The sequence below is a fragment of the Strongylocentrotus purpuratus genome, unplaced genomic scaffold (assembly GCF_000002235.5).
Source record: "Strongylocentrotus purpuratus isolate Spur 01 unplaced genomic scaffold, Spur_5.0 spur5_scaffold_1, whole genome shotgun sequence".
In the NCBI taxonomy this organism is placed as follows: Eukaryota; Metazoa; Echinodermata; class Echinoidea; order Camarodonta; family Strongylocentrotidae; genus Strongylocentrotus; species Strongylocentrotus purpuratus.
This window is the reverse complement of record NW_022145594.1, coordinates 28,326,070-28,348,929: the sequence shown is the minus strand read 5'-3', so window position 1 is coordinate 28,348,929 and position 22,860 is coordinate 28,326,070. Positions and strand designations below refer to the sequence as shown.

The following is a 22,860-nucleotide window of genomic DNA, read 5'->3' as shown; positions in this document are numbered from 1 at the left end:
ATCACAGGCCTCCAATTTGGCTGACCAAAGAAGGGAACCCTTTTGCTGATTTTACAAGCACACGTTCGAACCTAAACCCAACGTGTTTAATATTTTGATGAACGTCATATTATGCCCTTTAGTCCTCCTGTTGACAGGTTATTCCAACTGTTTTTGTCTCTATACAGTCGTCAACGTGTCCTCTGGAGTGACATACACCCGCTTGGCTATCTATTGGAACAGTCTTACCAGGACAATTCTGTCATGTGGGCTTCGGAGAAATGCAATGAGTGGATTACAGCAGACAACGCCAAGGGCGCCTTTCTTAATGTACGCAATCAAAAGTCATCTCAATTTTCAATTTGACCGATCTTCAGCTCATGAAATCTAAAGACCCCCCCCCTCCCCCCCCCCCCCCCCCCCCCCCCCCCCCCCAAAAAAAAAAAAAAAATTTCAAAAGGCATACGAGACTGTGTTGTGTGTCGCGTCGGCTTCGTATGTCAACTTTTCACTTAGTTGTGTCGGTATCGTGGGTTCTCGGTCTTAGGGGATGTCGGTTTCGTGGGCTGTAGCAGCTTTTATTTTCATCTCTTTTCCTATCCTTTGTAGTGCCCTTTTTCAAATATCTATCAGAAATATGGACGTATAAGGCGGGAATAGCTGGGAGAGATGGTTCTTTTTCTAAGAATTGTGAAATTACTTTTATTCGGAATCAGTCAAAAAAGACAATCGGAAATTTGTTCATCTTCTTTATGCCAGTTTGGAAGGATATCAAAGGAGCAATGTCCCCTATAATTTTCAAAATACGTCGAGATGATGTTTTTTTCATTTCCGATTTTGTGTTTATATTTTTCTTCTCTATAGTTGCCATGCCTTTTTGCATTCTTTGTTATTGACAACAGGATTGACAATACCGCTTCAAATATATATTTGTTTATTAATTATGTTACATGCATTTATTATTATTATCTTGTAAATGTAGGCCAATATATCTTTCATTTCTGCCTCGTTATCACGTAATGGAGGTAATTTTCGTCCTTTTTATATTGAACTTGCCCCAAACCTTATGACCATCTTGCTCTATCCTTCCCCCTCAGAACCTACCGGCTTGCCCGTGCACCCTTGACCAGGCTGAGCAGGACGTCGGGAACTTCATCACTGATCCATCATGCTATCCAGAGGGCGGAGAAGACACTTGCGCCGAGCACGAAGGAGCCATATCCTGCTTCTTCAGCGCTTATGCAAGGTTTATAAGCCTTGATGATTCTATTTTGTCTCCTTTGCTTTGTCTGTCATCTATTTTGAAGAGCTTTTCACCCCGATGCTTAACTTTTGTTCACTCTTCATTTGCCTTTTCTTTCTTTGCCTTAGTTTTCTATCCAAGTGCTTTTTACTATTTCCTTTGCATATCTTTCCTTCACTTTTCTTTTCTTTCCTTTCGATCTTTGTGCCTCCATTTCGTTTGCTTTTATTTGCTTTGCTGTCCTTCCCTTTTCTGCCTTTTCCTTTGCTTTGCTTCCCCTTCATTTTCATCCTTAAACTTTCCGTTTCCTCGTAGTTCCATTTTCTTCCTCTCATTTCATTTCCTTTTCTACCCTTTCTTTTACTTTCCTTTCCTTCCCTTTCTTTTCATGTATCCTTGTCGTGTTATTATTATCGTCATTTTTATTATAATCAATATTATTATCATCATCGTTAGCCTTACCATTATATTATCATTATCAGTATTATTGTTATTCTTCCTATCATTGTTTATTATTATTATTATCACTATTCATATTATTATCATGATTATTGATATAATAACTATTTTGCTTTGATCTTAGCCCTAACACAATGTCTGGAACCAAATGCTGCTACGATGCAAACCGTCTATTGATGCACTCCGGGGATACCATGTATGCCGGTATGGCCGGTCGGTCCCATATTCGCGGTTCCAATCCCTACATGGCGAGGAACCTAGTCCCGGAACTGTCCCATTGGTCTAATGACATCATCGCCAAACACTTCTGTTGTGGCTGGGCTGGGGAGAAGGAATGCTTTGACTACATCACATTGAGACCTACCACCGATTGCGCCATTTACGAACCCCCAAATAACGGTAGGTGACTCTCTTACAAGGGGTGGGGTTGAATTTGAGTTTGATTTTTAAAAGTGATAAAAAGCCTGTTCTCAGCTGAATCCTACTTTTCAGCAGGGCCTTCTAGAATAGCTTGATAGACATCCCATTAGACCAACAATCTGCAGGTCCGATGGCTACCGAGATTGACAGCCTACAAGACCAAGAGTCTTGGTCACGTACACCTCAGAAAGGTTTTGGGAAGAACAACCATTTTATTGAATGTGTCACATTGTTTTCGTCTGTTACATGCTGAGGGTAGTCCTCAACAAATCATTTTTGATTTTTGACTACCCCTTCAACATTTTGCTGATTTTTTTCTTGTTAAAACATACATTGCTCCATATGTAGTTGTTTTATATACACATGTATGATGTACATGTTCTATTATTGTATTGTATTATGTATTTTGTTTGATGTATCTTCCTATGATTTGCATCTGTGGAGAAATAAATTAAATTGAATTGAATTGAATCGAATTGAAGTCCCACAAGCCTTCCCAACAACCGGTTGGTCCAAAGCCACAGCCCTTGGAAACTATAACCCCCATAGGCTTTCATACTTGCTGACATAGCGGGAACATAATCCCTTCAGGCCACCGTGTGTCCCTACGCATTTGTGTTCATGTTTTCCAATCACGCATAATTTGAATCCAATTCGATGTGTATGTTGTAAGATATCTCAGCGTGATAAGAGAAACAACATGGCATCTGAGATTTGACTGCAGGGGAATGAAAATACATCCCTGTTGTATATAACTGAAAACACAGAAACAAGTCTTTACTACCGCCAAAAATATCAAACCAATCAAAGGGACAGTGTTGATATATATACCAAAGGCTTCAAGATTTCGTTATAAATCATTCCAGTGCCAGATTAGATTCTGCAGGTGTGAAATGATTTATGGAGCCAATCAAAACCAGAAATGAGTAATTCTGCCAAGCCAATGTGTTGCATAAAGCAATTCTTCCGTCAATTGGTTCCTATCATTTTGTGAAAATGTGCACGTGTGTCAAACGAGCGAACGTTTAGAGAGACAATCGAAGTGTTTAATTATTTTCCCCTTTCTTTTAAAGCATTATCGTTTGGAGATCCCCATTTCATCACGATGGATAGGTACAACTATACATTTAATGGTTTAGGCGAATTCACCCTTCTCCGTTACGCTACAAGTGGGACAAAGACCGGTGCTTCTGACTTTGAGCTTCAAGCAAGGCAGATAAAGACTATGGATAGGAATGGTAAGATAGTGCACCTATGCAAATGGAATGATATTGATACGATTCTGTACACATCAGAAGTAATTCAATTTCGTGTCTTTATTTCCCAAAACACAAGCTTTCCATGAACACCATTAGTCCAGGCATTTCGTGAAAAAAAAGGGGTCAACCTCCCACTAATTGCAACAGAAAGTCTGTCAACTGTTTTATATCCAGAAATATGTCCTCTATAACATATCAAAAGTCTTAAGGAATCCTGGTGGGGGAAAGTTCCGTGGCGGCCATTTTTCAAAATGGCCGCCATGTATAACTACTGTTGTACAATTATGTGGATTACTTTTTAACAGCACCTCATTTTACCATGCATAAGGTGTCATATGAAAGACAATTACATTTCCTACAAGATGATACCTCATTCAATAGGTTTCGGGATGATTTGCTTCCCAATTTTGAGCCAAAAGTGTGATTTTTTACCATTTTTTTCAAAAATATGAATTGCACCAAAATATATTTCGACATATTTATTTGATTATTATGCTAATCAACTTGAAACTTGCTGAAAAACTGTTCAGCATCCTGGTTAATATCATATCCAAATTTCAAGTCTATTACTTTTCAAACTAAAAAGTTATAGCGCTCTAAAGTTGAAACTTTGTTATGAGCCAAAATGGCAAATTCGGTTGCTAAGGGCTATCTTCTCCTTAGCAACGGTAACATATTGGCATGAGAAATAGAATATATCACGAGAAATTGCTATCACCAAGCAGGTGACTACTTTTATAGGAACTATGATGTCAAATGATGCATTTTCATCCTATTTTAATGATAAATATCGCTTAGTTCCCGTTGCTATGGTAATAATATGCCTAGCAACCGATATAAAACACATATTTTTGTTGTAAAGCTAATATTTCCCATATCTCTGCTTCTAAATAACATAGAGTTTTGATTTTAAGTGCTAAACATACATTTCCAGAGACAAGGAATCAAATTAATTAAATTTTAATGAGCTAAACCTAGCCAAAAAGCCGAAACGGCAGCCATTTTCCAAAATGGCCGCCATAAACCTGATATTTCGCAATATCTCCGCTTCTAAATGACTTAGGGCTTTGATTTTCAGTGCTAAATATACATTTTCTGGGCCCAGGAATCCTATGAAACACATTTCAATGAGCTAAACCTGACCAAAAAGCCGAAATGGCGGCCATTTTCCCAAATGGCTGCCATAAACCTGATAATTCCCAATATTTCTGCTTCTAAAGGCTTAGAATTTTAGTGCAAAACGTACATTTACTGGGGCTAGGAATCCAATGACACAGATTTCAATAAGCTAAACCTGACCAAAAAGCATTATTCTGAGGATGTGTCAACTATATACCATGACATGCCGTATGCCTGATGGACAACGTACATGTATAGCTCATAATTATTATAACACTGCATGTAGTTACCATAGCCTCAGACTACCGTCTTCGATCCATCAATCTTCCTCAAAAAGTCTATTCATCGTCATCACTGTCACATGCAACTTGGGTTGACTTCGTGCATGCTGACCCTCTACAGTTGCCACATGCAGCTGAGCACTCTATGCTCTGCTTCTTGCAGGTGCACTTCAGCAACATGCACTTCAGACTGCTGCAGTCTATCTGGCAGTTGCAGCGGATCATCTTGAGGAGCTCTTCCAGAGCTGGTGGCAAGTCCGTCTGTACGAGCACAACTCCTCCACTTCTTTCCCGCCAACCCCAGTCATCTGGTCGTAGCTCATCAGCTGCAATGCCCTTCCACTGCCGAACCTGGTAGTAGACACGAAGGCTGTGGTGTTTCGCTGCTGCTGATGTGGGCGGTAGACTTTGGTGTTGCACATGAGAAATGCTGGAGGCGACCTTCTAGCAGAACCGCTTATGTCGCGCCACGTTGAGTGACTCTGTAGGCTTCCCATTGTACAGGCATGCCAGGGCTTTCTCTCCTGTTTCGATCTACAACATCATCGGTGGACGCTGTCGGTCTGTCAAACACAATTGCTTGTTAACGGAAGTGCGCACTGGTTTTGAATTTGTGAAGGGAAGCTCCCTTGTCAAAGCCATGCAGGCGGGAAGTAGTATCACATCCCAAGGAGAGCGTGCATGAAGAAAATGTGCTGTGATACATCGGGGCCTAACTGGTGTTTGACAGACTACATGTTCCAGACACGCGGTTTCTTCACATTCTTCTTTGGCTCGGGTTGGAAGAACAGGTCACATGACTCGAGGTTGGTGGGGTAGATGGGCAGGATGTGCATGGCTCTGATCTGATCTGAGTAGATCTGTGTCATCTCCGATCAGCACAGTATCAGTGGTGGCTGAAGACTCCACTGCTTTCTGCACTATGAGGAGACCAGCGTCACCTGCAGCATGATGTGTCTGGCACTTCTTTGCCCGTAGTTTGGTGCTGAGCATGTTGATGAAGTGCTGTTTATTTTTCTTGTTTGCCAGGAATTGTTCCTTCTTCATTGTAGCCTGCATATCTTCATCAAACGTCACCTTTGCTCCAGCATTCCCTCTTGCTTGTGTTTGGTGTGCTGTGCCCTTTGTTGATGTACCATCATATCCATCAAACGCGACTGTTGCCTGTCCGTACTTCTTTGGGACATACTCTGTGTATTACGTGCAGATACATTTGTATGTTGAGCCACGTGCCTATGGAATGCGCTGAACTAGTGTCCCAACATCCAACACGTAGTGGACTTGGCCTGTGATTCCTGATGCATCCTTTGTCAGGAGTGTCCAGATAGCATCTGCTAGCACTGCTTCTGTGGCTGTCAGAGCAGCAGTGAGGAATCAAACAGAGTTGGTGGGTAACTGCACAGCTCATATTTGAAGACAGACTCTAGAGCCTCTGTAGCTTTTGCAGCAATTGTCAGTCGCTGGAAAAGCAGCTGGGGATCCACTTGTACTGCCTCACCATCAATCTTTACTGCCGATTTCAAAGCCAAGGTGATGGCCTGATCCTTCCTCTTGAATGTGTAGTGAGCAGCAATTTGTCCATCCATGTTGGTCAGGATTGCTGTTCCAACAGGTTTTGCTGAATCCACATTGACTTTTCTGGTTGCATGTACCCCTGTCGAAATGCTGCGCAAGCTCGGATCTGAGCTGAAGGGTTTTCTCTCTTTCAGACAGCTGATAAATGCATGTGTGTATTTCATGTCACGTGCTTGTCTAGCATTTGTCATGTCCTTATTTTGTTCACCAGTGTTATAGTTGACACCTGTGAGCTGTTGAATAGCACTGTTGACTTCAGCACAGGCAGGCATGGAGAGCAGCCATATGAGACGCTGTTGCTCTGTCATGCCTCGCCCTCTCGTCAGGCCACCGCTGGTCTTCACACTCCTCATTAGGACCTGTTCGATGGTGAGGTCTACGGACAGACCAGCCCATAGGCGCTCACTTCTTCTGACAACATGGAACCCTTCTTTGAATCGTTGGTACACATCTGGATGTTCATCCTTGAGCATGCTCATTTGCTGCACATAGAGGCGGATTGATTTGGTGTAGAGGTTGTGCCCAGAGGCTGCCAGGTAGGGCAACATTTCTGACACAGCTTCAAGGTGCAACGCCCAGTTGCCAATGCGCTCTGCTCTAATAAACTTCCGTAGTATGTCAACCATCTCCATGTACTGTAGCCAAAGTGTGGCGGTCCTAGAGGACTTCAATGATTCGGTTTTGGCCCAGAGGAGCTTCTTAATTCTGGTTAAAACATCAGCTTGGCAGAACTCCTCTGCAGACACAAAACCTTCGATCAGATTCTTGTAGAGGGCAGCACGTTCATCAAGATCAGCGTTTCCAGTTCCGTTTGTCGTAGGCTCATCATCTGGTGACACTGTTGCCTCATTGGTCTCCTCCACTTCATGGCATACCAAGTGCGTCTGACAAAATCAAGGCGTTCAGTGCTGCATCAACAAGTAGATGTCCCTGTATTGCTCGTGCAATAGCCTTGCTTGACATCATGTGTACCACCGCGTTATCTGCATAGATTGCTTCCCAAGAAACTCATCTATGTCTGAAAGCCTCCCAGGCGCAAAAGCATGTCATTCAAAACACTTCCTGTGGGCTCAGTCTCAATGATCATGAGGGCTAGCCACCATAGTGGTTGGTCAAAGGTGATGATGGGCGTAACACCATGGCGACAAGCATGCTCACACACAAACTTCAGTGTGGAATAGATGCAAGTGACATCGCTGGGATTCATGTCGATCATTGGGAGAAACATCACCCATGATTTCCAGGGGTGGTCACTATGATGCACTAGCTGCATCAGTCCAGACCATGCCGGTCTTGGTGAGGTGAACATAATGGATGTCTTCCACATGAGATCAAGGTCTGCTGTTGGGTCCTTTGCCTTCATGTTGACCACCTTCTGGTATACCAGTGTTGTCATACCGCGGCTCTCTTCTTTGTGGTAATGGATAGGAATTCGTCCCACCGTGGAGATATCGCTGGAGGTGACCTGCGCCCTGAGGGTAGGTCTGCTGGTCTTGGTGGCTGGGGTTATGGCAGCAATCATCCCCATGCCATATGGAATGTATTGTTACCATAAAGGGTACAGATGTTGTGGTCTACACTGTCTGCAGCATACTGGACAAACTCCGAACTGAAATCAGGTATGTCTGTTCGATGAGACATCACAGCATTAGTTAACACTGCAGACCTGGTGGTACACTGCATCTGCAGCATGAAGGTCATGCACATGGAGGACACGGGCTTTGACTGTTTCTGGCATCCTTCCTTTCGTCACAGGATTCCAAGATAATGTCCTTGAATAATTATGACCTATACATGTACGTTGTCCATCAGGCATACAGCATGCCATGGTATAGAGTTGACACATCCTCAGAATAATGCTTTTTGGTCAGGTTTAGCTTATTGAAATCTGTGTCATTGGATTCCTAGCCCCAGAAAATGTACGTTTTGCACTAAAATTCTAAGCCTTTAGAAGCAGAAATATTGGGAATTATCAGGTTTATGGCAGCCATTTGGGAAAATGGCCGCCATTTCGGCTTTTTGGTCAGGTTTAGCTCATTGAAATGTGTTTCATAGGATTCCTGGGCCCAGAAAATGTATATTTAGCACTGAAAATCAAAGCCCTAAGTCATTTAGAAGCGGAGATATTGCGAAATATCAAGTTTATGGCGGCCATTTTGGAAAATGGCTGCCGTTTCGGCTTTTTGGCTAGGTTTAGCTCATTAAAATTTAATTAATTTGATTCCTTGTCTCTGGAAATGTATGTATAGCACTTAAAATCAAAACTCTATGTTATTTAGAAGCAGATATATGGGAAATATTAGCTTTACAACAAAAATATGAGTTTTATATCGGTTGCTAGGCATATTATTACCATAGCAACGGGAACTAAGCGATATTTATCATTAAAATAGGATGAAAATGCATCATTTGACATCATACTTTCTATAAAAGTAGTCATCTGCTTGGTGATAGCAATTTCTCGTGATATATTCTATTTCTCATGCCAATATGTTACCGTTGCTAAGGAGAACATAGCCCTTAGCAACCAAATTTGCCATTTTGGCTCATAACAAAGTTTCAACTTTAGAGCGCTATAACTTTTTAGTTTGAAAAGTAATAGACTTGAAATTTGGATATGGTATCAACCAGGATGCTGAACAGTTTTTCAGCAAGTTCCAAGTCGGTTAGCATAAGAATCAAATAAATATGGAGAAATATGTATTTTGGCGCAATTCACATTTTTGAAAAAAATGGTAAAAAATCACACTTTTGGCTCAAAATTGGGAAGCAAATCATCCCAAAACCTATGGAATGAGGTATCATCTTGTAGGAAATGTAATTGTCTTTCATATGACACCTTATGCATGGTAAAATGAGGTGCTATTAAAAAGTAATCCCCAAAATTGTACAACAGTAGTTATACATGGCGGCCATTTTGAAAAAATGGCCGCCATGGCACTTTCCCCCACCCGGATTCCTTAAGACTTTTGATATGTTATAATGGACACCTCCAAGAGCACAAAACAGTCGAGACATTTTCTGTTGCAATTAGTGGGAGGTCATATCAAATTATGCCTGGACTACATCTATTTCGCTATTGCCGGCATCAGCATGATCAGTGAAATCATATGATAATTAAAATCAGTCAAATCAAATCAAACTACACCAATGCTACAATCAAATCACTCCAATCACATCCGCATAAATAACCATTTCCTTTTCCATTTCAAATCAAATTACCAGGTCAACAGGTAGACGTTACACAGCTGTCGTCGGTAGCAATGAAGGACAGCGGCTCGGACAGTATCTTCGTTGAGGCGAGCGCAACCAGCGGAATGGACGTCTACAGGAGGAGCATGGATGAAAACGACGAATGGCAATCGGTGTACTTCTCACAGCAGACCTTCACCGATTTACAAGGTGAGGAGGAGATCGAGAACCTTTCTAGACCTTTGGTGATCGAGTGTTCTTCATGCAATGGCATAATGACAGATCTTTTTGGAAGCATTGCTGATAGAAGGCCTAGATCTGGTATACCCTCAAAAGCTGTCTCCAGCTTTTGTCTCCTGTAAGCTTAATCTAAGTTTATCAAGTCAACGGCATATTTTTACTCGTTTATACATGATAGGCCTACTTAAATAAATCACAATAACTCGTTGGAAGACACTTCGGACTTAACGGAATCCAAGAAGAACAATTATCCTATTTCAAAACAAATCTTCAAAAGGGAACGATGAATGATCAATTAATTTTTTTTCTTTAAATTTTTCAGGATGTGCCATGAGTGTCATTTAATTTTTGTCTTCACATTTTTCAGGGTGTGCCGTGGATGTCACAAGGTTTGAGCGCGATGTCGAAATCTACGGTGTGGTCGTCATGTTTAAAGAAACCGGCATCGGGGTCTACGTAACCTACGACTATGGAATGCTTGCTGTACGACCGATCCTCCCTTCAAAGTTAAATGTAAGCATCATATATGTGGTGTTAGTTGTGTCAGAGCAACTAAGGGTTGTCGGCATATAGTGGTTTACTCACTTGACTCTCAATCCAAGGGTCCAAGGTCCGAACCCCTGCATGTCACTAATGTCCTTTGGCAAGACATTGATTTCCCACTATTTACCTGGTATGAAAGGTTACCTAGGTAATAATAATTGCAGTTAATTGCATATTAGCCGTATTAATAATGATCTGGCTAAACCTGAGAAAAAAAACGATCGGATAGTCTGAAATAACTGGGAAAACTACCTGAAAAACTACTCTATCAGGATCCAACCCTAGAATAATTATCTCTAGCAAACTGTGTCCTTAGGTCAAGTATCTCTGGACAACTACCTCTTCCTCTTGGTCAACTACAGAATTCAGCAAATTCCTTCGAGGACTGACTTTAAATAAACATACAACAGACTTTCTCAAAGTATGCATTTGACTTCATGTGGTAACTCTTTATTAATTCGTAAATAATCTTTTTCTTTCGTAGAGCGATCATCTGTCTGGGTTGCTAGGCAACATGGATGGTGACCCTAGCAACGACCTGTCGAGCAGAAACAATAACAACCCTCTTGATGACCCGACCGATGAAGAGATATTCCAGTTCGGTCAAACATGTAAGATTTATTAGATTGCATTCAATCGAACAATGGTGTAATTTATTGATCACGATTTTGATGGAAACCCTGACATAAATGTATTGATATTGTCAGAAATATACCAATGGATATATGTAGACCCATTTATACATGAAAAGCTAGACCATTAAAACGATATAAGAGAGAGAGAGAGAGAGAGAGAGAGAAAGAGAGAGAGAGAGAGAGAGAGACAACGTTTAAAAGGCTGAAATTTCTTTTCCTTTTACGGTGTGAAATTCTCGAATGTAAAGATTGTGTAACAATATTTTTCAATATTTGACAAAGTTTTTGGATTAAACAGGATTGATTGTTAACAGTGTTTATACTAAAAACATTGAAAAACATATAACACTTGAATGAATGGGACACGTTTCGTAGTTTCATCCTCCATCCTCGTCATAAATTGTACAACAGAATTGAACCTTTATGCATACATACTCTCTGATTACAAGGAACTTTGTATCATCAGATTATTAAAGCTTGGGTATATGTCATTAATTGTGAAATAGGGTGGAGGACTTGTCTGGTAAAGGATCTAAGTGAACACTGTTGTCCACTTAGATCCGTGAACAGTAAGGTCCAGACATGTATATGATGAGGATCTACCACTTTGTTCTTCAACCTTCCAGGGGAGATCGAAACTGAATACAGCCTTTTCCGTTATGTGTCTGGCCTCACCCACGTCGATTACCACAACTCGACCTTCGTACCCCTTATGAACGTCAACCTCCCCACCCTTTACCCGGCCTGTAACGAGGTCAGCCAGTGTCTGTTCGACTATGAGGTGTCTAACGATGACGTACAGCTTGCCATGGCTACGCTGGGTGCCTTCGAAGCCTTCGAGAGCAGCTCTGAAAATATTAGAAAAAGTGAGTTGAGAGAGAAAATATGAAAAGTAGCGGATCTGCACTGAGACTTAATGTGCACCTTTATGATGAAGGCAAGCAATGAATACATCCGAAATCGAAGACGCTTTTAGCCCTTTAAAAACTATGTAAGAAATAGGAATTTGAAATGAAGTGTCATTTATACCTAGTGCAACCATTTTATTTTGGCATTTCTATGAATGGCACCACAGTCGACTCCCACAGTCGACTCGTGTCTATATTCGATTACTCCCCCCCCCCCCCCTTCCCCCTACAATGTCACACAGACCAACTCGTCAGATTCGAAAAATACTTCGGAATGTTCCTGATATAATTCCACAACTCTGGACTTACTCGTAGAAAATATGCAAATCTATGAACTATTTTTTTTCTCCACAGTCGACGCATGTCCATATCAAATTACACCCTATAATGGTACGAAGACGTACTCTTCAGATTCGAATAAATACTTCGAGGACGCCGAGGTCTCATTCACCTGTGACGAGGGCTTGATTATGGTCGGGTCATCCTACAAGCGATGTGCGTACAGCGCAGAGGAGGGAAGCTTGATGTGGACCGGATCAACAGGCGATAACGCATGCATTGGTAAGAGTGATTAGCGTATCATGCTCGCAAAGACTTGCATAAAGGGGGCGCGATTGTTCAGTTGTAGAGTAGTGGTCTCGTAACCGGGAGGACCCGGGTTCGAGACCAATGGACAAGCTATGGGGTTTACATTTTTGTTTACCATCTTTACTTACGAAATTGTACATGGGATTCAGATTTGATATATTCAAAATTGAGTAACTGATTTAGAAAATGGTGGTAATGACGATTTTAGTACGTAATTACTTGTATGATGTAACAAAACACCAAATGCTTGAGGTTTCTTTAAAACTGTGGGAATACGTCACTCTTACACCCTGTCATGGGAAGATACAAAATGTTCAAATACTTTTTTTACTTGTATTTACAGAGTCGTCATGCGGCGTCCTGGAGACACCCTCCAATGGCTCGATCTCCCTCAGCGAAGATGGCCTAACAGCGACATTTGCTTGCCAGGAAGGGTTTACCATGAACGGCGGAAGTGAATCGGTATGCCGAGACGCGGTGTGGAGCAGCGGCGCCCCGACTTGTATCTGTGAGTATCAACTCCCATGTCTTACAACCTATGTGTGGTCGTGCCCGTGACGAGCATTTGGCGCGCGATAAATATCTGTGACCAGTCACTTTGAAGAAGAAATGTTAACAGACTAAACCTCCACGAACATGGGTTAATGCTATTGAGCTGCTGGATTCGTTTGCATGTTTACCCCTATCGATTTCGTCATCTGCATCATCACAATAAGTACATTAACACAAAATCAATTTCGAAGAATGGTGTGCGTGATTGTGATTGAAACACTGCCATGATTTAAAGAATTTAAGTACTGTTTAGGTTGCTTGGTTTGGGGGGGGGGGGTGGTATCCACTAGTCTGCATGGCAAATCAGATTTTTGTGATGAACATTAGTTGTAAAAGCTATGGGGTCTACATTTTTGTTTAATATCTTTACTTACGAAATTGTATAATTTCTGATAACGTAGGGTTCAGATTTGATATATTCAAAATTGAGTAACTGTAGAATGATTAATTGTGTGGATGAATTGTGAATGGAAATTGGAAAGCGTATTCACTTATCACACAACATAACTCTTTTTATCCTTTAGCTACGAGGAAACAAGGTTGCACTGGCAATAAAATACGTGATAAACTGTATTCCCTTTTCGTTATTTTATTGAGGTATAAATAAAGCAGACTAAACAAGTGAAGTCAGGCAAATAAATGACTCGATCAGAATAAGAATTACATGAGTGAGAAATCAGAATATTGCACGGAGATACATTGGCAAATTTGTCTTGAATTGTTATGTCTTGAATTGTTCTGTCTTTGTTTGTCAACAGGAATGGACCCTGCATACATTTAATATTATCACCCGTAAAGCTATGGTCACAAATCAGAGCAGCGACCGACCGATCAGTAGCCTGCTCGGTCGCTGCTGGAATTAGGCATCGCCCAGCGATTAGGTCGGTGCCCGGGCGGCGACCGCCCAGGCACAGAGCGTATTTTGGGCGGCGAGTGAAAAGTGAGCAGGCGCCCCCCAAATTTTAACTCCGCGCTAAAACTTCAGCGGCGACCGAGCGATGCCCTAAAAACGAGCGGTGCCTGGGCGGCCGCCGCTCGGTGGCCGGGCAGCCGCAGGGCAGAATTGGTTAAAAACTCGCCGCTCGGCCGCCGAGCAGACTACTTTTGGGTAATGTGACCATAGCATTACTGAAACCAACACACAATTAATATCACGGTATTAGTCTCTTTTTATTCCACCAAGCTAAGTTTTTGCACCTCGCACAAATGCACTTCTTAACACGAAATATTTCACTAAATTTGTTTTGTTATTTTCGCTCAAAATTAATTCAGCCATGCTCACTCTTAATCACTTCAATTATATCTTATTTTACATCGAATACAATGCAGTTGCATGGTTTTCTTTTATTTTGTTAACTCGGCAGAGGCCACAGTCATGTTCAAGCATTTTCGCTTTACGACATGTGGTCTCCTGCTTTTTCCTTTTGTATGAAACTTTTATTTTAACTAGAAACAAATGTTGTCAAACTTACTTGCTATTCACCATATTTATTTGTATGTTTCTTTGTATTGATATGAAAAAGTGGAAATAAAACAAACAAACAAATAATACACGAGATGGACATGAACATGAATAAATGCAATGAGTAAATTAAGCTTACGACAGAGAAGAGATGACGTCGAAAGTCAGACGAAGATGATGACATGTGAAGAACGAAGGAAGGGGCTCACGCGATGATGATGCGGAGGCTTACAGACTGAGACTTAGCTTCGTGGTCGTGGCTGAAGAGCCGTGCAGAATGTGATCTCGACGCTGACGCTCGTGATGATGATGATAAACTCTCAGACGAGAAGAGAAGAGAAGAGAAGAAACGTGTGGCGCTCAATGACGAAGCAGTGAGTCGCTTGATGTCGGAGGCCAAGGAAGAAAATGTTGAAGACAAAGTCGGTGCCAGCACAAAGCAGTGAGTCGCTGATGTCGGATAAGCCGAACTTTGAGGTGAAGTTCATCAGAGCTGCGGTGGGTCTAACTCATTGATGAATGTTCAGGCGAGCTACGGTAAGTCGAGCTCATGTGTAATAAGAGCTACCGGAACGAAGTTCTGACAGCTCCCAGTGGAGAATCGAGCGTCAAGTCGGTCCTGATTAAAACATTCCACTTGAAAACTGCCATCCCGCTGTAGACGGCAGAGGAAAGGTTGGCGTGTCATGCAAGAGGTGCATGAGGCACGGAAGGATCTCGAGTGCGGAGAGAAGATCATGGAGGCGTATTGACTCAACTGAAGATGTTAGCAGGAGTTGTTGACTCGACTGGGTGGTAGCAGGAGTGAAGAAAACCTCGTGGTGTTATCGTGGTGTTGAAAATACGCGGGTTGAACGATGCGGGGAACCACGATGCGCGATTGGAGGGATGAACGCACGTGGTCCGAATAAATGAATATAAATAAGTTGCGTAATGGAAAATTACGGAGAACATAAACGTACAATAAAAGTGCGAATGTATGAGACGCTACATAATTACTTTTGAAAATGGTGCCAATGTCGATATAGTACGTAGTTACTTGTATGGTGGAATAAAACACCAAATTCTTGAGGTTCTTTAAAACTTTTGGAATACGTCAACCCCCCCCCCCCCCGGAAAATGAGGGACTGCATTCATGTTCCCAAAATCTCCGGTATAAGGGTACTTTTCACGCAACACATTCCGACTAATAATACACCCCCAAAATCGGCCTTTATTGACTAAACACACCGGACTTAGTGGGGTGATTTCAAAGGGAGGGAACATGCATACGCATACCCTAAATTATTACTGAGTGGGGAGGGGGGGGGGGGGTATATGTCACTCTTACACGGTTACACCCTGTGTCATGGGAAGATACAATATGTGCAAATACTTTGTTTACCTTTACCTGCAGACTCGCCATGCGGCGTCCTGGACACACCATCCAATGGCTCGATCTCCCTCAGCGAAGATGGCTTAACAGCGACATTTGCTTGCCAGGAAGGATATACCATGAACGGCGCCAATCAATCGGTATGCCGAGACGCGGTGTGGAGCAACGGCGCCCCAAATTGCACCGGTGAGTATTATCTCCCACGTCGCACTTACATCCTATGCTTGATGTGTCTTTAAAACTGAAGGAATACGTCAACTCGCTCCACACTCCGGAAAAGGAGCGACCGCATTCATGTTCCAAAAATTTCCGGTAAACGGTGATACTTCTCACGCAACAACGTCCGACTCCTGGCGTAATACATATAAAATCGGCACGTGTTGACTTTACACACCGGACTTAGGGAAAGCTTTCAAAGGGAGGGAACATGCATACGCGTACCCTAAATAACACTAAAGAGTTTTCGCGACCGGCGACGCGGCCTTATACAACGCTAATCTTAGCGGGGGGGGGGGGGGGGGTCGCACTCAGATCGAAAATTTCCGCGTAGCGTCCAAACCTACGACGGTACTTAGCCGTATTAGCTTCGAGAGTAGAGCTAGTACGGGGTGTCGAGCTCATTTAAATACCCCGTAGTTAGCACTTGCGTCGCTGTGAAAAAACTGATTTGAGTGGGGGGGGGGGGGAGGGGTACGTCATCCTTACACCCTGTGTCATGGGAAGATACCAAATGTCAAAATACGTTGTTCACTTTTATTTGCAGACTCGTCATGCGGCGTCCTGGACACACCAGCCAATGGCTCGATCTCTCTCAGCGAAGATGGCCTAACAGCGACATTTGCTTGCAAGGAAGGGTTTACCATGAACGGCGCCAATCAATCGGTATGCCGAGACGCGGTGTGGAGCAACGGCGCCCCAAATTGCACCGGTGAGTATTATCTCCCACGTCGCACTTACATCCTATGCTTGATGTGTCTTTAAAACTGAAGGAATACGTCAACTCGCTCCACACTCCGGAAAAGGAGGGACCGCATTCATGTTCCAAAAATTTCCGGTAAACGGTGATACTTCTCACGCAACAACGTCCGACTCCTGGCGTAATACATATAAAATCGGGACGTGTTGACTTTACACACCGGACTTAGGGAAAGCTTTCAAAGGGAGGGAACATGCATACGTGTACCCTAAATAACACTAGCGAGTTTTCGCGACCGGCGACGCGGCCTTATACAACGCTAATCTTAGCGGGGGGGGGGGGGGTCGCACTCAGATCGAAAATTTCCGCGTAGCGTCCAAACCTACGACGGTACTTAGCCGTATTAGCTTCGAGAGTAGAGCTAGTACGGGGTGTCGAGCTCATTTAAATACCCCGTAGTTAGCACTTGCGTCGCTGTGAAAAAACTGATTTGAGTGGGGGGGGGGGGGGGAGGGGTACGTCATCCTTACACCCTGTGTCATGGGAAGATACCAAATGTCAAAATACGTTGTTCACTTTTATTTGCAGACTCGTCATGCGGCGTCCTGGACACACCAGCCAATGGCTCGATCTCTCTCAGCGAAGATGGCCTAACAGCGACATTTGCTTGCAAGGAAGGGTTTACCATGAACGGCGCCAATCAATCGGTATGCCGAGTCGCGGTGTGGAGCAACGGCGCCCCAAATTGCACCGGTGAGTATTATCTCCCACGTCGCACTTACATCCTATGCTTGATGTGTCTTTAAAACTGAAGTAATACGTCAACTCGCTCCACACTCCGGAAAAGGAGCGACCGCATTCATGTTCCAAAAATTTCCGGTAAACGGTGATACTTCTCACGCAACAACGTCCGACTCCTGGCGTAATACATATAAAATCGGCACGTGTTGACTTTACACACCGGACTTAGGGAAAGCTTTCAAAGGGAGGGAACATGCATACGCGTACCCTAAATAACACTAGCGAGTTTTCGCGACCGGCGACGCGGCCTTATACAACGCTAATCTTAGCGGGGGGGGGGGGGGGGAGGGGGGGGGGGGGTCGCACTCAGATCGAAAATTTCCGCGTAGCGTCCAAACCTACGACGGTACTTAGCCGTATTAGCTTCGAGAGTAGAGCTAGTACGGGGTGTCGAGCTCATTTAAATACCCCGTAGTTAGCACTTGCGTCGCTGTGAAAAAACTGATTTGAGTGGGGGGGGGGGGGGAGGGGTACGTCATCCTTACACCCTGTGTCATGGGAAGATACCAAATGTCAAAATACGTTGTTCACTTTTATTTGCAGACTCGTCATGCGGCGTCCTGGACACACCAGCCAATGGCTCGATCTCTCTCAGCGAAGATGGCCTAACAGCGACATTTGCTTGCAAGGAAGGGTTTACCATGAACGGCGCCAATCAATCGGTATGCCGAGACGCGGTGTGGAGCAGCGGCGCCCCGACCTGCACCAGTGAGTATCACTTCCCATGTCTTACACCCTATGTGTGGTCGTGCCCGTGACGAGCATTTAGCGCGCAATAATCGTCTGTAAACCAGTCACTTTGATGGGAAAATGTTAAAAGACTTAACCTCCAAGACCAAGGGTTAAAGGTACTATGTCGGGGCTTGAAAATGTCTTCAAGTGTGAAAATAACGACTATTAGTTGTCAAATCGACTTAGGAGCTATAGAGCCAATAAGTAATAGTCTTGATTTTCAGACCATTGTCCGAATGTTCATACGTTTTATGCTGCGCAATGATTCAATCAGTTTAATTTTGGTCATCACAAGAAGTGGGTTATTGATGTAGACAATAATCATGTACCCTTTACGGCTCATTTTATGTACATGTTATTACCAAAGAAGAAAAATAGCCAGTCAATAGTGTCTGACAGTAAAGTCTAGCAAGTAAACATGTTTCCTTGCATAATTTGAATATTAGGACACTGCTAACGTTTAAATTTCACAGACAGGACATACATGACATATTCATAATTTCTAAGTTCTACAGAATTTGAGGTTGGCTGCAAAAGGGACATAGTACCTTTAATGCTATTGAACAAAGATTCGTTTCGATGTTTACAGCCATCTATTACGTCGTCGTGTGCCATCAAAATAAGTTCATTGAAAAGAATCGATTTCGAAGAATGATGTACGTGATTGTGTCTTGGCCACCCACTCCCGGGTCGCAGGGACCGCACTCGTGTTCCCAATTAAATTGACTTTAAACACCAGAGATAGGGGGATCCTTTCAGAGGGAGGGAACATGCACACCCGTACCCTAAATCGTGGGGTTGTTTGTGTGTGTGTGTGTGTGTGTGTGTGAATGTACGTGGTCTGAACAAGAATAAAAAAAAGAGCCGTGAGTGGAAATTTTGGAGTAGGAGAAAGTGAGAGTGGGAAAGAAAGAGTAATCGACAGAGAAAAAGAACCATACCCGTTATATAAATCAAAATAATGTGAAAAGTGAACACACACATCTTAAATCACCTTGATTTAAGGGTATGACACAGTTATGAGCATTCATCAAGAAAGAAAGAAAAAAACCTGAAAAGTAGAAAGTGTCAATTAAGTTCGCGGGGTGTATTCAAACAGAGAAGGAGTGGTGGACGGGAGAAGGGATATAGATAAAGCAGAAAATTGGAGATCGTTTCTGGGGAATCGGAACATGAGGCATGATTAAATCAAAGTAGAATTTACAAGGTTGAGAAACTAGGCGGTCGAATCGTTTGAAATAATCACTCCTCGTTCAACTTATCCCCATCATCCACCAACCCCGCTATATCAGTTTGATATCGCCATTCGGTTGATTCTGACCTTTCTCTACTCTACAGCTGACCCAGACATTGATCCCATCCCAGGCGACAATAACGCCGTCGTCATCGCTCTCAGTGTGGTCTTTTCCATTATCTTTATCGTACTCCTCGTCGTTGGCATATTCGTGTTTCTGCGACATCGGCAATCGGGCCTGTTCAATTCCGACAAACAAGAGTAAGTCAATTTTCAATTATTTTACTCAGTAATTTTTTTAGGTTGTACCCGATTTTCGGGGACATTAAAAGTCCTCCATTATCGAGAAGTTCGGAGGCTTGCAATTCGAGATGGATATGTAAACGGCAAAACTGAGCTTAACTGAGTTAATGAAGCCAATTTATTTGGTGAAGGAGGACTCGAAATATATATTGTTTACGTTTAAACACACGTCACGTACATATTAGTGACATAATCTTCAAACTTAATGTCGACTTGCATTTCCAAAGTTAGGAATCAGTATTCTTTCAATTAGTAGCTCATGCACTTTTGATTTATTTTTCACAGCAACATTTCTCTTCCCTCTCTCTTCCCTTTCTTCTTTCATTCCCTCATCGTACCACGCTTAGACCACATAACAGTCCGACCATTTCCACTAATGGAATGGAGAACGACGCAAGTAACCGCGAGCATATCTCTATGGATTTAAAGAAATGACGCAATCTTGCGCCATGTGAGAGCGACAAAGTTCAAGATTGAAACAAAATACAAAATATAAAATTCACATATTACATAATGTACGTTGAATCAAGAGCGGAAGGGGTTAAAGGTAGGCGTTACTACTGCAGCTAGAAGGGATTGGACCACACAGCGAGCCAACGAGGTCACTGTGACAGGTGGCTATCTCATTAACTCAGCTCTTATTTAACATAAGAAAAAGAGGATCATGGGGGACCAACAGGCACCAATTTGGGAAGTTTTCTGTATAGAGAGAGCAAGTAGCTACAAGTAGGACAGTTTGCCTTTAAATTGATCTCACAAGCTTTTTCTTTTTGCACCAACAACAACTTACTCGAAATGTCGTGTCGTCCGCAAATGGCATACGTAATGTATTAATTATGAGTGACGTTCCGGCAGCAAATATACTCACCAATAGTGCTCTCTTGTATGTCTCAAATCATAACACGAAAACCAGAACTAATGCCAAACTGGTCAAAATCGTGTAGAAATAATTCTTATTGAAGTAATGTCACAACTGGGGAAAGTTTTTAACTTTGAATCTTGAAAAGGCACTCTGGAACTTGCGTTATTCTGAGTTCTGTCGACTTTCTACAGAGAATTGGCAGTAAAATGGTGTAAAAACGAAAGCCCGTAATGAATTTGTAGTCATTCTCGAAATGAATTTTTCACTGGAAGATTATCCACCAAGTTCATGAAGTACTTAAATGTACATTCTACAATGAATTGAAACAACTAAACTGACAAGAAATTTAATTATTCTGAGCAGGGGCGGCAATTTCAGGGGAAGGGGGGACACGTCTCCCCCTCAATTTTGTGTGAGGGGATCGTGTCCCCCCCCCCCCCGGAAAATTTGAAAAAGTGCACGCACAAAAATGTATAGCGAATACTGACTAAAGACTGCAACACTTTTAGGCTCTTGAGGGCTCAAGAGTGTAGCGATCAGACTAGTACAAATGCAAAAATGTTCTCGGTCGGTCTCTACGCACTCTCGCATAATATTCTTTAAAATATACAAGTTAATTTTGTAGAAAATCCGTATTACGTTTTTGTACTATAGTTTTGCTAAGGAATGTAATTTTGTAATACAACAAAACTTCAAAAACCGGTGAGGGGTAGTCACTTCCGTCACCTTTGCCCCTCTCGTTCACTATGCTCCCTCGTCCCTCGCATTTCGCCCCCCCCCCCCGGGTCATGAAAATAAATTACCACTCTTCATTCTGAGAACATACTGAAAATTAGCAGTGTAATTCTCAATAAAAAAAACCTTTTGTCTAGTAAATAAATAAAATCGGTTGTAATTCAGGTTTACCACGTATGACAAATATTTTGCAATGTTGTTAATTTATTGTAATGATTTATACACGTAATTGTTTTGTTGATGCAACCGTATTGTCTAAATTATCACAAGGTTAAACATAATATCAGTAGATAGTAGGCGTGAAATAGGCGTCATTTCTATGATTACATAAACATTCCAGTTTTACCAAAGATTTGTCTAGATAGTTTTATGCATTCAGTGTTTTGCCTTGAACGTACCATGTTTTCCAACCTTCTTTCAATTATCAATAAATAGCCAGCTTCTTCTTAAATGTTTCTTTAATATCGATAGTCACATGAGCCGAAGATTTCAAAAAAATATATTACTTTATTACTTTTTAATCGCAGGTTTTGTATGATATTGAGGAAAGTAGTTGTTTTTGCATGTTATTGTGTGATGAGGTTGCTAGCGTTACATGATGCATTACTAACCAAATCCATTGCAATTTAAGTCGATTGCATTTACTATTTTTTGTTACTAATTTCATTATTAAAAATATACAAGTTGTATCTGTTAGAGAAATTTGACATTCTATGTATATTTGTAGTCACTTTTCGCATGTGATGATTTCAATTGGTGATTTCCAACTATTTGAAAGAAATATAAATAATGAAATATTATTCATGACGTTATGTATTTTTTAATTGTGTGAATGTAGTACTTTTTGGAACCGAAATCTTGCATACTGTGTGCAAGTTACAATGCGGTACATTTTGGAACCGAACTGATTTTTTAAATGCCACTTTTGTACTTTTGGGGGGAAATTCAGCTTTTTGGAAATGTCAGTGTATGAGGCTACTGGAAATGATTACATTAATAGACCTTTTGGACCGAGCTCTTCATATATCTCTCTAAATATTATCTGTAGATAGATAACGCAAAAGAGAATGAAAAGAAATCACACCACATTATGACCCCTGCCACGAATATTGTCAATCACATTTTAAACTGATTGGGAAAAGCACTAAGAAATGTAAAGGGTTTTCTATTAACAAGCAGAAATACTCAGTTTCCTTTGTCTTAACATTCTTATTCTAATGATGATCCTGGTGGCTAAATTCTACAGAGGCTCGATACTCTTTGATTTTCCCGTTATTCTGCTTTCTTTTCAATGTTTTTTTTTTCTTCATCGTTTAATTTTTCTTTTTATAATGTTTTCTCTAATAACGAGCCTTCCGAGTTTTTCACCCCTACCATTTTCTGACTAAACTTAATTTTAGTATGCATTTTCTATTATAATATCTACATAATAATGATAAAACATCAT

At 42.0% G+C, this 22,860-nt stretch overlaps 1 protein-coding gene across 1 annotated transcript; it reads left to right on the top strand.

Moving 5' to 3' along the window:
* The first annotated feature begins 146 nt into the window (after positions 1–146).
* LOC115921022 (sushi domain-containing protein 2-like) lies at positions 147–20,441 on the top strand. Its single transcript, XM_030977968.1, has 16 exons — positions 147–309; positions 1,077–1,225; positions 1,806–2,080; positions 3,175–3,339; positions 9,561–9,737; positions 10,135–10,280; positions 10,795–10,921; positions 11,572–11,811; positions 12,208–12,414; positions 12,785–12,949; positions 15,852–16,016; positions 16,594–16,758; positions 17,335–17,499; positions 18,091–18,255; positions 19,618–19,774; positions 20,164–20,441. The coding sequence occupies exons 1-16, from the start codon at positions 244–246 to the stop codon at positions 20,249–20,251; spliced, it is 2,622 nt and encodes an 873-aa protein (XP_030833828.1). The 5' UTR covers positions 147–243; the 3' UTR covers positions 20,252–20,441.
* The last annotated feature ends 2,419 nt before the right edge of the window (positions 20,442–22,860 follow it).